Raw genomic sequence first — 14,751 nt, 5'->3', positions numbered from 1 at the left:
CAGATGACACACAGACGTACTGCAATGATTTGGAGGTCAGAACGCTCGGGGCTAAAGTAAAACGACTGATGAAAAGGTAGCAGTGAATTCTTTATGAGCGTTTTACTTTTGATGTCTCTAAAATCAGCAGAGCTAACAAAACACAAGTTAGCGTGCTAGCTGGCAGCAGCAAAGCATGGTCAACATTCGCAGCAGGGATGGTTCATATTTGACAAAACACGAATGCCGATTATGCATATGCAAAAAATATTTTTATTATGCCAAGAATTTCAGGGAACATATCTAAAAGTACCTGTAAATGGTCCATGATGTTGTTGTCCGCCACAAGAGCCGCGCTTCCGCTCTGTTTCCAAGGAGCGTTGCTAGGTCACGTGACTGTGAGAGACGGCGGATCTAAAAATGATAATAAATACATTTAAATTATATTTAAAGTGAAAAGCAATTTGATTAGCTCTGTTGACATATTATTTAAAAAAGACTAAATTATTACAAAGCGTCCTTCGTTTTATTGCCTTTTGTAAATATTGCTTAATAGGAGCATAGGAGCCCGTGCCATATCGCTTCAATGAACCTTGTACCTTTGTACTTTTGTACTAGGAAGAAGGAAGAAACTGTAATATTTGTGATGATCGCACTGTCAGTGCTTACAAATTATAACCTAAACTTAATCGTAAAACTAAATACTGTAAAAAAATTTGTGTCTGCTACTTGGTTCTGCCATTAATTCTACTTATAACCACTTGATTTATCACGTTTTTTGTTTTGTTTTTTTACATTTCATTTGCGGTACGCAAAAGCGTCTTTATGGAGGCACGCCTTTCAATTTTTATATATATTTTTTCCAATCACAGTAGAGCTCTAGAGCCACGGACCTGCACGAACCAATCAAAACCCGCGTGTGACCTTTTAGAGGCGGGAGCAGCAGAGCAGCAGGGACAAAATACAGTCTGACAAAATACTGTTCACACGGAAGTCCTAAACAACTGGTCAAAATATCACATTACGCTGAAGTACAGTGAAAAGGACTATTACTGTCACGATGCCGAAAAAGAGGGATTTTGTTAAAGGTAAGAAAATTCGACCTAACTAAGCTTATATTGTTACTTATACGAGGAGTGTTGAGTTGTTGTTTTTTTTTTTTTTTTTTTTTTTTTTTTTTAAAGCTAGCTAAAGTGAACTAAGCTAGCTACTGTTTTTTTTTTTCTTGTTTTTTTTTTTAGTTTAGCAAGACATGTTTGAGCATGCCTAGTCTTTTACACGTTTTAAATCTTTGTTTTAATACTATTTCACTAATTTACTAACAATGTGTGTTTTGTATTTAGTGTCAACTCGGGCGCCGAGGTTTCGAGAAGACACCGCACTCATGAAAGTCCATGTAAGCTGCATGATTCATAGCGCTATTGTTCACTCAAAACAGGTTTTGCAAGACAGCCCATGCTAAAGGTTGTCCCAAAATACACTATACTAGATCTTTGGCAAGCTATATTTACACATTTTCATGGCCAGTATCTAGTATTCAGAGAAGTTAAGTGGGGTTTAATTTCGTTGGGTAGTGGCACCAGTAAATTAAAAACCATAACATTTCTACCATTCATTTATTATACATGAACTACAAATCAATCAATCAGTTTTGGTTAGTGTTTAGTGGAAAGTGCCAGCCATTACATGAGACAAGAAGCTTTAAATAGGGGGATTGTCCTCCACTGGTTGAAGTTTTAGAGAGGACTGTAAGTCAATAATTAATTTGTCTGTAGTCTTGACGTGAATTACATTAGCACAAGCAATCTGATCCTTTTGTTGTTGCCTGTCCATAGCAGAGGTGATGATTCTGGCAAATCAACTCACACACATATGCTTATATAATGGGTTAAAGCAGATGTCCCAGATCAGATTTTTACAAGCAACACAAGCACCAAACTTTTCTCTCAGTAAAAGTGAAGATCTGGATTGGGGAATGATAGTTACATTTCTGTATGGTAACGGTACGATAATGCCCTGATGTAGCTGCGTTAAAATGGAAATCTAAAACAAGATGACCTTAAGCGACAAACTGTACTGTATTGCATATGTGATACCGTGTCTTTTTCTTTTTACACAGGAAACAATGGTCGATTTCATAAAGGCCGGTGGTCCATCAGGTTCTTTTATGGATATTCTGGGTGCTGCTGGAATATTTGGTAAGAATTTATTTTGATTCTTGCAACAAATTTGATCGTTTTTTTCCTTTAACATCCTCAAGTGGCATAAAGAGCATTTTATTTGTTTTTAATTTATTCATTTTCTTCAGGTTTAATGCAAAATATAGATGTGGTTCCAGAGCGTGATCTGATATATTCAGGTGATGAGGATGAAGATGAAGACGAAAATTTTAATGAACCAAATCATACCCAGGAACTAAAGCCTCACCCACAATTAAAGGAGATTGATGATAAGGTTTTGTTTGATTCTTTCCTCACTATTATTGGGTATTATGGAACTTCTTAATATAAATATTTCTCTTTCAGGAGGCTGAGCAAATAAAAGAATTGGAAGAAGAACAAAAACGTAAATCAAAATCTGTTAAGAATAAACGCAAGAAAATGGTCAGTAGCTTTATGTTTATTTTACTAAATAGTGAGTTTTCAGTCTGTATTCCCTTAATTCATGTTTTTGTACACATATTTTTGCAGCGTAAGAAGGAAAAGAAGCGACAAGAAAAAGAGGACGGTGATTCTAATGTTTCACCTGTAAGTGAGCTAAAGCATAACCACCTAAAAGTGTTGTCAAACTATTTCTTGATTCACTTTTTCTTTTTTTATTATTATTTTTTTTTTCTTTTTAGGAGGAGGAACAAGGAAATTCTTCTGAAAATGAAGATCTTAATAATGACAAAACTAATATTGACCAAAATAATATTGATAATTATAAAGAAATTGCAAAATCTACACCTAATTTATCTGTTAAAGCCATTACTGAAGAAAAACATTGTAAATTGATAAAAGAAGAAGAAACTGTAATATTAAATAAGGAAAAAGATAAACCTCCAAAGGTTAGTGAAACATTTTATGGAGGATTTGGCAAAGTTTTATTTTTCACTGTTTTAGTAGAATTGTGTCTTTCATTTCTTCCACAGAATATAGAACTTAAAAACTCTAAACTTTCTATAACTGAATCTATACCAGAAGAAAAGAAGAAGAGCAAAAACAAACCTAAAAAGATAGAAAAAGCTCAGAGCACTCAAAATAATATGGTGGAAAATGTTAAACTGCCTGAAAAACAACTTACGGTGGATAAACCTGTCAAAGTAAAAACGAAGGGAAACACAGTAATCAAACAAGAAGAAAAAGAGGGTGAAAATAAAGAGGTAAAGTATTAAAAAAAGGCAACATCATGCATTGCCATTTGTCGAGGCTTCATAAAGATACAATTATTTGTACTGTTAATTTAAATGACTTAGAAGTTTTTAACTTTGTTCATGTTGCCAGGAATCTGTGGACTCGGTGGTAGAAGAATATGCAAAAAAGAGCAGAGAGATGGCAGGTAAACAAACTAGCAAAATGATCTGTGCTTCTTCCAAGTGAGAGGTTATTTACAAACATCAACTATTAAAATACTGAAAAATTATGTTTAAGCCACAAAGGGTTCAAAAGCGTAAATATATTCTGTGCTAATGAAGTAGAGCTGCATTGGTGATTGTATTGGAAATGGAGAATGTGTAATGATTTGGTGCAGTGAATCTTTTAAGGGATATTATCTACAAATGCCATACAGTTTATAGTCTCAAAGTCTATTCTGTATAGATTGTGGGAATGCAGACTGAACATCAATATTTCTTAATGCTATATATTAACTTATTTATGCTACTTTGTAAAAGATAAGATTTCAAGAGATCATAAAACTTGTATTTTTGTGTTTTAGGCTTTGGAAACAAATTGGCTGCAAATGGACAGTACGAAATGGCCATAAAATGCTTTACTGAGGCTATTAAATTCAATCCAAGAGAATACAAGTAAGACTGTGGACTCATTACATTATAACATTAAAACATGAGCACTACATGTTCAAATGTTTTGTTTTGTTCAGATTATTTGGAAACCGTTCATTCTGTTTTGAAAAAATGCAACGGTTTGAAGAAGCTCTGAGTGACGCTGAGGTCTCCCTGTCCATGGAGCCAAACTGGATCAAAGGCTTGTTCAGGAAAGGCAAAGCGCTTTGTGGTCTAAAGGTAGGACTTCTGAAGGATCAATTTACAATTCAAAACAACACACACCCTTATTATAAAGAACTTTGAACAATATGGAAAGTAAGGAATATTATTTGATAAACTGGAAAAATATAAGATGAGAGCGGTCCAAAACACAATTTTTAAAGACCATTTTGATTGAAAAATAAACAAATAACTAGGTTTTAAAACATTCTTAATGATCTATTACTCAAATATCTGTTTCTATTCACACAAAAAAACGATCAATTTCTTATATTTTATGTTGTAAAATTAGATAAATCTGCTACTATGACAGATACAGGGCAAAATCAAGCTATTTTAAAGGTCTATTGTCATAGCTTCTTTGTCAATGTAGGTATTTTTAATGACAGTTGGGTGACAGTTGAGTGATAACTAATATCTTTCCTTTTCAGAAATACTACGAGGCTTCCCTTGCCTATAGAGATGTGTTAAATCTGGACAGTACAAGTCAAGAGGCCAGAATGGAGCTAAAGCGGGCCCAGACACTTCACCTTATGGTAAATCAGGAGCTCACATAACAGTTTATTAATGCTTTATATCAATATTAACATGTTATTCTCTGACACAGGAAATGGGGTTCACATGGACCCAAAGCTCTAATGCCCTTAAGAGACATTCCAGTTTAGAAGAAGCCGTAGAAGCTCTGTTTAACGGAGAGGGCAATTTCAGTCCTGAAGGTAAAATATTGCAGTTACACTATTGTACCGTGTATTCTATTGTACCGTTACCCTATGTCTGTTCTAGTTTATTACCTGTCGAGGATGTTAATGGCCTATATTCAAGGCTTAAAAGACAGGACGTAGGCTTATAGTGAGTGGACAGACAGAGTGCAGATAATGGCCTTTTAAACCAGTGTAAACATTAACTGTGGAAACTCGGCATGTGGTAAAAACACTTAGAATGATTATCTTAATAAAGCCTTCAACAATTCAGCACTAATTACACAAGAGTAAGATTGTTAAGTATTTTACCTTTTGTTAATTATAGAGTTGGTGTATAGTTACCAGATTTAAAAAAAAAATGTTGGGTGCGGTTGGCAGAAGTGAGTATTAATGGGATGTGGCCTTCTGGTGCACCACGCCTTTATATGTAGTTATACAATTGGTAAGGTGTGGTTGAAGTATGGACTCTTTAAAACTACCTCAATGGGACTTTGATACTTTGCAGCTGATGTCATTCACAGTCTGTAGTGGTGACGCTAACTGAAGTCACTGCTCTGACTGAAGCTCTGTTTAGACTTTAATCTGAGCTTTATTTTAACACAGTCTGACCAGAAAGTACTGACTTAATTGAAACTACAACAAGTGAAATGATTTGTGCTTTCTCTCAAGTCTTCAGTCAAATCTCACATAAAATTGCAGGCACAAGCTAACTAGCATTAGCAAACGTTTTTTCAGTTACTCACACTCAACATTTTTTATTGAAAATCAAACACCTAAACAAGTCCATGAGTGCTCAGACCCCTCCAAATGTGTTGTTGACATTTTGTATTTTTGCTTGAGTTTTCAGACAGTTTTAAAACTTGGCTGTTTGCTAACATGTGCATTATGTCACCATAGTAACTGGTGAAAGTTCCACCATAGAGATGCATACATACATGTTGAACACCCCCAGCGTGATGTCATCAGCATGAAACTACTATTATTTAGTTTTATTGTCATTGTGGGATTTAACCTACTACAGCTGACAGCTACTATAACCAGAATGAGTGATTTATTTCAGTACATTTTACTTTTAAATTAGTTTATTGTGGTCCAGTGTTTAAATTGAGTAAATCTATCTTTATTTCGTGGTAAACATATAAAGTTGTATGTGATCCAACTGTCATGTTGTTGTCTTTTAGAAAATGGTGCCTGTCAGTTGGACATGTCACAGCTGTCCACAGCAGGTCACAGTGTTCTGAACAAGGAGTGGGAGGATGTCCAATTACCCACAAAATATAAATCACCTCCTGTCTTTAAAAAGCAAGGCAAAATGTGAGTAAACCTTTAATAATCACTATCAAGTTTGGATGGACATTGGGGGTGCCAAATTCTTCATATAATTCCTGTTTGTGGTTCCGTTGGGGATAAAGTTGAACAAGGGATCACTTTGAGTAGTAAAAAAGTTACTTAATGCCAATTTAATTGTCAAACGTATGTACAATTTGGATTTTTTATTTTTGTGTAATTCACCAGTTAATTGAGTTTAAAGATATGAAGTCTAAAGAATTGTCTGATTAAAAGTCACAACTTTTCTGTTGTAGGGAGGTGTTTCCAGTCTGGGTTGGTTCTCTGGCTCCGACAGTCAATTACGTGACTCTACAAGAGGTTTTCAGCAGGTAAAGTACTGCTCTTCCAGCACTTTGTTTGGAGGCTGTCAATATCAGATGTTTAAAGGGCGCATATTATGCTAATTTCTGGTCTGTGTTGTCATGTTGTTTCCTTACCAAAAACAGACCTGGAGTTGTTTTTTCATTCACACGTTTAACAAACACATCCTGCATATTTAGTTCTTCTCAAACAGAAATACACTCTGTTCCACCTTGTGATGTCACATATTTTTAAACTACATATACCTTTACTAGAATCATTAGAATCATTTCACCCCCAGAATTGCCAATCTTTAGTGAAGAAAAGAGAAAAGGTAACTGTTTACTTAAATTACCGCTTCATGACATCACAAGATGGAACACAGCATTTTGAGCTTTTGGAGATGCAGACAGACTAATAATAAAGGGTTACTCAAATGTGTGACTGAAGTCGAACACAACTCCAGGTATGTTTTTGAGGAGGTAGCAGGCTAAAAGCTCACAAAAGTAATTTTGTGTCATATAGGACCCACTTAAATTGCTTCTAATTTTACTGTTTCATGTTTGTAATTTAGAGCTGGGAAGGTGTTCAGTATCAAAATGGTGCTGGAGCATCACTGTGCATTTGTGAACTACACCAGGAAAGAGGACAGTGCACGGGCCATTCAACTTCTGAATGTAGGAAATACTTTTTATATTCTTATAGATTCCCATTATAAATTACAGGGTTCCCCAATTAATGTTTATATTATTTATCTTTTATTGTAATGCAGGCCATTTTCTTTACTTTTATCATAGTTAACATTATTATTCATTATTTCATGTTGTACCATAATGCACAATCAAGTTCCTAATTTGTGAATTCACTGACAATAGCAATAAAACAATGAATAATAATAATGATAATGATAATAATAATAATGATGATGATAAAATGGTCACTAAAATAATATTCACATGCAGGTGGGTATACAGTTTAAATAAAACAAAGGTCATGTTTATGTAAAACCAATACAAAAAATGTGCAGTAATGTGAGAAATATCTAATCTCTTAATGCAGTTTTTACATCTAATGTGCACACAAGTTTGACTACTATACCAATTCTACTCACATGAAAAGGTTAAATTAATTTCCTCTTGTGTTTTTACAGGGCTTGGTGCTAGAGGGCAGTCCTCTGGCTGTGCGTTATCCCAGTCGAATTCCTCCAGGGATAGGAGTCTCTAAAGATGCCCTCACAGACCCCCTCACTCCCCCCAGGTCAGACCAGGAATTTTTAAACTAAATAATGATTCTGTTAAAGGAGTAAATGTGGAAGAATAAACACAATTGTAAATTTGTCTCTGCAGTGTAGAGAAGGAGTGCTTCTTCTGGCGGACGACCGGTTGCACCAAAGACGACTGCACTTTTAAACACATCCCACAAAACAAAGGCATTGATCGAGGAAGATTCAACCATAAACCCACTCACTACAACTGAGATCTAGTACTACAAACTACTACACAGTACTACTATTATGCGCTACTGTGTGCTACTACATGCTGCTACTACACACTGTAACTAGTACGCTCTTTCTCTCAATGAGAACTTTAGAACTCTATAGTAGTTTTAGTAATATAATTTTAAGTGATTGTTTTTGTTAAAACAAGTCCTGTTAAAATTGACAAGTTTTCCTGTTATGCTCTGGTCACCACTAGGTGGCAACATTACCTTATCTGTCTCTATTGAGGCAGTCCACAGCTTTTCTTTAAAGTCCTTGTATAATGAGAAAACATTGAATTACTGTATTGAGCTGAGCTGTTTTATGTTCCTATTATGTGTTTGTTTAATGCATGATTTTATGATTTTGATGCATGATTTTTGTTACTCAAGGCTCTGCTCCATCTCAGTTCTAATGTTGTTTCATTTTTAATTAAACTATAAAAATCGAACTCTACTTGACCTCTTAAACATAGTTAAGGTCTGTGCTGTAGTTTAGGCTTTATGATCCTGGTGAAGTTTTAGAGAAAGGCCTCAGTAGCAGCTGTTTCCATTACTCAGTAGTTTTGTTGCTTAAATCTCTAAATCATACTCACTAGTTGACTATAAGCAGCTCAGATTTGCAGCCTTATTTCCAGATGTCTGCCCCAGGTTGTCTGTGGCACTACACCACTAGAGTGTCTGGGGAGTAAATGCGTAATGGCTAATCTGTATACAAAACAATGAGCCATAATGTTTATTCTTAACCATGATTCCTCTCTCATCTCTCCCTCTGGAAACACTGGCTGAATTTGATGATAGTCCTTCTTTCTGTATTATCTCCATTTCCTCTTTGTTTGACCTGTATTAAACATTCAAGATCCAGGCTACTAAACCCATCCCAAAGTGCTGAATAATTAGTCTAAAAGTGGTCTGCCGGTGGTGAAATCGCTGCTGTGTTTTGCTGTGTTCAGTGCTTAGTCCTGGCTTCTTGGAGCAGCTGTTATGTGGGCATTAATTGGCTGACACAGTGGCATACCTCCATGAAGCCCTATTTGATCGTGGGGAGATTTGAGAGAATAAAAGGATTGTAAAACCAACAACATGAACTCTGTTTGAACTCACAGCAGCACCAGTGCATTTAGCTGAGGCATTACAATGTCAAAATGCTTTTCTAGTGTGGGCTGTTTTGTGTTGAATAAGGCTAAAAACCATGTTCACATAAAGAGTGATGAGGAGTGAAGGCATGTGAACTATATGTACAGGAAATGGGGTTCTTTTTGCAGTGTTAAGCAGAGTCAGTCTTCCACTTTAACAAAATAACGGTGACATTAACGGGTCTATATTATTTAAAAAAATTCACTCTTTTGAGCTTTAAGCAATGTTAGAATGTTGGTACCTCATCACAAATATACCTGGAGTTGTGTTTTGTTTCATTCACACATGTTTAACACACAAACACTGCATTTTTAATTCTTCTCTCAAACTGAAAACACTTTGCTTCACCTTGCTTCACTGTGTATTAAATTTTAAACTTCATACACCTGCACTAGAATCATTTGGATAATTTCAACCCTGGAATTGCCAATTTCTACTGAACTAAAAGTAAAAGGAGCTGTTAACTTGAAAACTACCAGTTCAAGACATCACAAAGTGAAACAGAGCATTTTTAGTTTTGGCAATGTAGACAAACTAATAATAAAGGGTTACTCAAACATGTGAATGCAACAAAACACAACTCCAGGTATGTTTTTGATGAAGTAACAGCATTATAACATGGCTTAAAGCTCACAAGAGTCAATTGTGCGCAAGTACATGTTGAAGAAAAAAGACTTTTGTAGTCTTACACCTACTTGTCTCTGTGGAATGTTCCACAGTATCTCCATGGTGACGTCACCAGGCCAGAGTTACAGGTCAGCAAATGCGCTCTCTCTGTAAGAATACATGTTTTTCAAGGTATTTTATTGATAAAAATGCTTATTATAGCTTTGTCTGGAATGTTCCACAATATTAAACATTTCCTAGGAGACAACTAATCTTTCTTTTTAAACTCCTTCCAAGCTGCAGGAAGACAAATTAGAGTAGGGAAACTGAATCACTAAAGAAGATGAAAATATGCAGTGTTAATATAAATCAAAAGTAGTAAGAAATGAGCTGAACATTACAATATTAAAGCTATACATTCACCATAAGGAAGTTTAGGTAAAGTCTTGTAGTCTAAGTTCTGGTTTTGGTCTATGATTACATTCAGTTAATATTGGGATTACATTGGTTGACTTCAAGAATTTTTATCTGATATCAACTGGAAACACGTGGCTTGCATTTAATGTAAACTTCTATCATTATACCTGATACTGAAGGTATTAACTTGTGTTCTCCAGGAAATGCCAGTGACAGTGACCATTCCACCTTGACAATGCTCAATTTTCTGTTACCTGGAAAGCTAAGCGGGGTCGAGCCTGGTTAGTTCTTGGATGGGAGACCACTGGGAACACCAGTTGTCACAGTGGCTCCAGCCTGGTGCATTAGTGTTGTTGTGTCCTTGGGCAAGACACTTCACTGACCTTGCCTCCAGTGTACATGTACACTGGTGTATGATTAAGAGCCGTGTTTCTCACACTGGTAAGCTCATTCAGGTGGTACTTGGACAGCTCTTCAGTTTGTGGATTTGCCTAATATGGAGTTCATTTTTCCACTTTTTTGTCCTCCTCTCTTGTTTAGAATTACAGTGGAAATAATGTAGTCCATTTTTAGACCTGGTTCAGGCCAAGATTAGTTCTGGAACTGAATTAGATCTGAGGGTACTTGGAAAGTCAAGTCTTTTCTCTGGTGGTACTTAGTGGTAGAGTGTTTGTGAGGGGGTGAATGGGAGTCAACAGCTGGAAATGTTTCCTAGAATGTTTCAGAGTGTGGCATTACCCTTATTTCTCTTTCAGGAGACAGCAGGTGACGCCAAAGGGCCAAGTTACATGTTAGGTAACTGTAGAGCTGAGCCCATCAACAGTAAGAATGCATGTTTTTAGGTCAATAAAAAAACTATTTTCACTAAATTCAAGATGGACACATTGAATACATCCAGATAAAGCAACATAATTTCCATGGAGACCCTTCACTAGAAAAATTACAAAGTGCACCTTTAACATGCACTGACCCACCAAGTAAACAAACAATGAAAGTGGGTATTGGTGACTAGGGAAGACAGAAGTTCATTCATCACATCATGGAGAAAAAACACAATTAGACTCTTGAAAGGTAATAAAGTGTTTGAACGTTTAAACAAAAGAGAATTCAAATAAAAACAAAGTAAAACATATTTGTACAGTCTGCATATTTATAGGTGATGATAAAAACTGACAAGAGCGACAGACAGTACGCATAAAGAATTGATTTTTGTGCTCTGAGACATTGTGACCAGATTAAGTGGATCCAAGAGCTTTTATCAAATCTGTCTTTCTTTTGTAGCGTTGAAAATTGCTGACATGAGACTGAAACTCACTGATATTTCTTTGTTGATGAATGTTAATGCTGTAGATATCCGCCTCAAGAGGAAGATACAGCTGGAGTAATTGAATGCTCTGGTTTCACTGCGGAGAGACACAATCAAATTTTTATTCTAATTTTGTGGGTTCTGCGCTCGGTAAATAAACTATTGATGAGACGAGAGGGAGCAGCTGACTCGCGCACTACATCAACCGACTAAATGCTACTCTGGGGGATGACTATAGAGCTTAGAGGAAGACTATTTCTACTCCTGTTTCTATAAGAATCAGATCTCAGATCTAAAGGCATATTGTGCAACTTTCTACTGTCCAGTAGGGCTGTGATGACAATTACTATCTATTTATCGTTCAATACAGGAAAGCTGTAATATATTTTGGGGCTTGATATTTATCGTGTGTACAATTTCTTTGTAAAAGTGTGGTGATTTTGGGTATACAAGGATTATTTTGCATTGTAGTCAATATAATATCAATATTATTTCTCTGTAGCGTTATATCGTGCTTCTAAATTTGTTATCGTGACAGTCCTAGTGTGTTCTGTGCCTCAAGTATGGCTGTTTTACATTTAGTATGGATTTATTTTATATTTATTCAGTTATAGATGTTATAATTGGGAGAAAAAAAAAGGAAAAATGCAATGTTACTTAGTAGGAGATGGGTATTTTAAAAGGCCCATATTACACTATTTCTGATCTGTGTTATAATGTTATTTCCTCATCACAAACCTGGAGTTGTGTTTTGTTTCATTCATACATGTTTAACACACAAACCTTGGATATTTAGGCTTTTCTTAAACAGTTTAAACAGCTCGACTGTGTTTTTCAATTCCATTTACCTTCACTAGAATCATTTGGTTGATTTCAGCCCTGGAATTCCCAATCTACTGAACTAAATGTAAAAGGAGCTGTTAACTTCAACTAGCACTTCATGACATCACAAGGTGGAACGGAGCATTCTGAGCTTGAGATACAGACAGACTAATGATAAAGGATTATTTAAACATGTGTCAAGGAAACAAATCACAACTCTAAATATGTTTTTGATGAGGAAACAACATTATAACATGGCTTAAAGCTCACAAGAGTCAATTCTGTCTAATATAGGACATTTAATGCAATTTCATGCCACCTGCTTGTCATGATGTTATTGGTTTCCCTAGATCACAATATTCCACAGCATGGCATTAAACTTATCTGTCTCCATGGAGACAATTAAGTAGTGCCACCAGGCTGTCCAGGCCACAGGTCAGATCTGAATCGGGTGGCGGGCCCACTAACAGTTAGAAATGTACATTGTTTTCAAGATATCTTTAGTTAGACATAACACCTGTAACTGAACAAAAACAAGATAGATATGTTTAAAGCTACCGTGGAACATTCCGGGCAAATCAATAAAATCTCTATGGCAGGTAACAACAGATACTCCACCACAAAAGTTACTTAGTACATCTTTAAGGTTGTTTTCCGAAAAGGATAAAATATCAAACAGCAAAATGGACAGGCATAGAAGTTGGATGATTCTTGTATATGGTTGTCCTATATGGCAAGTATATTCTTTCTATATATTTTCAACTTATTGCCACTCCAAAGTGCAGACAAAATGCTTAAGTTTGTTTAATTAGATTTCTTGTGCAGCTCTTCTAAATGTGGTCAGTGTCTGTCTGGGAGCCTATATTTTGAGTTAAATGTAATGGAGACCTCATGCCCTTTAAAACAAATGTGCAAATGGAAGATAAAGTCTTGGACAAAGGTCATTTTTAATTAAAAACATCGGAGAGTTTTGGTGCTGCTAAACTTTTGCCATTTGTTACATCAAATCATTCTCCTTCCTGTGTGCTCATTTTGGAAAGGTTTTAAGACGGATGCCAGTTACTTATATATACCCATACAAAATACTATAATTTAGTTTTTAAATGCTTTACAGATTTGTATATATCAAGGAGAGGTGAATATGAAAAACTGATAGAAAGAATATGAAAAACTTTAGTTTTACAGTCCATGCATCCAAAATGTTATTAAATTAAGTTTTGCTGATATTGATAATCAGAAACTATTTTTACAATCTAACAGAAATATGCTGTCATCTTTCTTTAAACCGGCAATATAGTCAAAAAATGAAATTGTGTTTTTTTTTTACATACCCTGGACAATTATAATTTTAAAAAGATTTAAACCAAAGTCAGTGTAATTGCACAATAACCCTGCTTTGCAAGTAAGAAAGTCAGGAGTTTCATAATAGTCCTCAATTTCACAATTTTGCAATATTTTTACATCTCAATTATTTAAAACCTGAATTAATTAGATTTATTTGATTATTTGGCCCAGTCCTACTGTAAAAAAGTTTATGTTTAAGTAGTGGACAAATATGAAATGTAAAAATGTAAAATTACCCACAAAAGTGCAGATACCCAAAGTCTACACATGCACAATGTTCAATTCAATATATTCCCCACTTCCAACTGTAATGTCATGCAAGTTTCATCAGTATGATTATTAAGATATGCAATTTTGTCAATATTGCTACCCATGTCCATTTTTTTTTTCTTTTATAGCCTCACAAATCTCCTAAACCACCTTCTTAACCAGTCATTTACTCCATACAGCAGCTTGATTTCCATATTAATTCCCCATTTTGAGCCAATCTACAGTGAGCAGGTTTTAATGAGCATTATAACGGGGATCAAGCGGGGGTCTCTCACAATAGGGGTCTCTGGGTGCGCTGCTTCCTGCTTCAAACCTGTCTCTGCTCCTCTTTGTTGGACCAATGAATGAATACAGTAATTGTCAGAATGAGAAATTGACCTTTCCTATAATTTGGGCAGAGGTCCCTTAACAAGTTGAAATAGCACAAACTCAATTAGAGGATTGATTGCTGTGTCCATCCAATATTCTGCATTTGCATCAGGGGCATATAAAGAAGATAAATGAATGTTGAAGCTTTTGTCCGAGCTGTCACTCCCGGTGCATGATGGGAAACAGGAAGAGGAGGCGTCCTTTGTGCGGGTTAAATGGACACTTCAATGATAATATCTGCATCTAAAAGAGGGAAAGATGAGCTGAGTGAGAGCATGTTTAAAGTCTTTCTTGTTTCGCCTGGACTCTGCACCCAGACATGTGAAGTTACAAATGTCTACCCATGGGTTTCATAATGATAAAAGATTATCACTGTTGTCATAGTAACAAAAGACAGATTCAATTCTGTCAACAGGGATTTAATTTTTCTTTTTCTATGGAGCCTACTGGGACAACTGAGGGATTACACAGACATTTGTTTCTGTTGT

At 35.6% G+C, this 14,751-nt stretch overlaps 1 protein-coding gene across 1 annotated transcript; it reads left to right on the top strand.

Moving 5' to 3' along the window:
- The first annotated feature begins 912 nt into the window (after positions 1 to 912).
- On the top strand, positions 913 to 8,444 carry LOC110157333 (stress-induced-phosphoprotein 1-like). The gene is made up of 18 exons (XM_020921645.2): positions 913 to 1,067; positions 1,323 to 1,375; positions 2,099 to 2,177; positions 2,288 to 2,433; positions 2,505 to 2,582; positions 2,670 to 2,726; positions 2,822 to 3,028; positions 3,113 to 3,343; positions 3,465 to 3,519; positions 3,898 to 3,988; positions 4,063 to 4,204; positions 4,618 to 4,722; positions 4,794 to 4,902; positions 6,069 to 6,201; positions 6,471 to 6,545; positions 7,091 to 7,193; positions 7,667 to 7,773; positions 7,863 to 8,444. Exons 1-18 carry the CDS (start codon positions 1,040 to 1,042, stop codon positions 7,990 to 7,992), a joined length of 1,929 nt encoding a protein of 642 aa, XP_020777304.2. The 5' UTR covers positions 913 to 1,039; the 3' UTR covers positions 7,993 to 8,444.
- The last annotated feature ends 6,307 nt before the right edge of the window (positions 8,445 to 14,751 follow it).

The sequence above is a fragment of the Boleophthalmus pectinirostris genome, unplaced genomic scaffold, assembly GCF_026225935.1.
Source record: "Boleophthalmus pectinirostris isolate CB_2022bp ecotype Guang Dong unplaced genomic scaffold, ASM2622593v1 HiC_scaffold_10, whole genome shotgun sequence".
In the NCBI taxonomy this organism is placed as follows: Eukaryota; Metazoa; Chordata; class Actinopteri; order Gobiiformes; family Gobiidae; genus Boleophthalmus; species Boleophthalmus pectinirostris.
Note: the sequence above shows the minus strand (reverse complement) of the source record. Positions and strands in the feature narration are given on the sequence as shown.

Excerpts from the sequence above, each read along its gene's own strand:
- LOC110157333 (XM_020921645.2), top strand. The coding sequence starts at position 1,040 with ATGCCGAAAAAGAGGGATTTTGTTAAAG. Across the intron at positions 2,583-2,669 it reads AGAATAAACGCAAGAAAATG|CGTAAGAAGGAAAAGAAGCG; the intron begins GTCAGTAGCTTT and ends ATATTTTTGCAG. Across the intron at positions 3,989-4,062 it reads TTCAATCCAAGAGAATACAA|ATTATTTGGAAACCGTTCAT; the intron begins GTAAGACTGTGG and ends TGTTTTGTTCAG.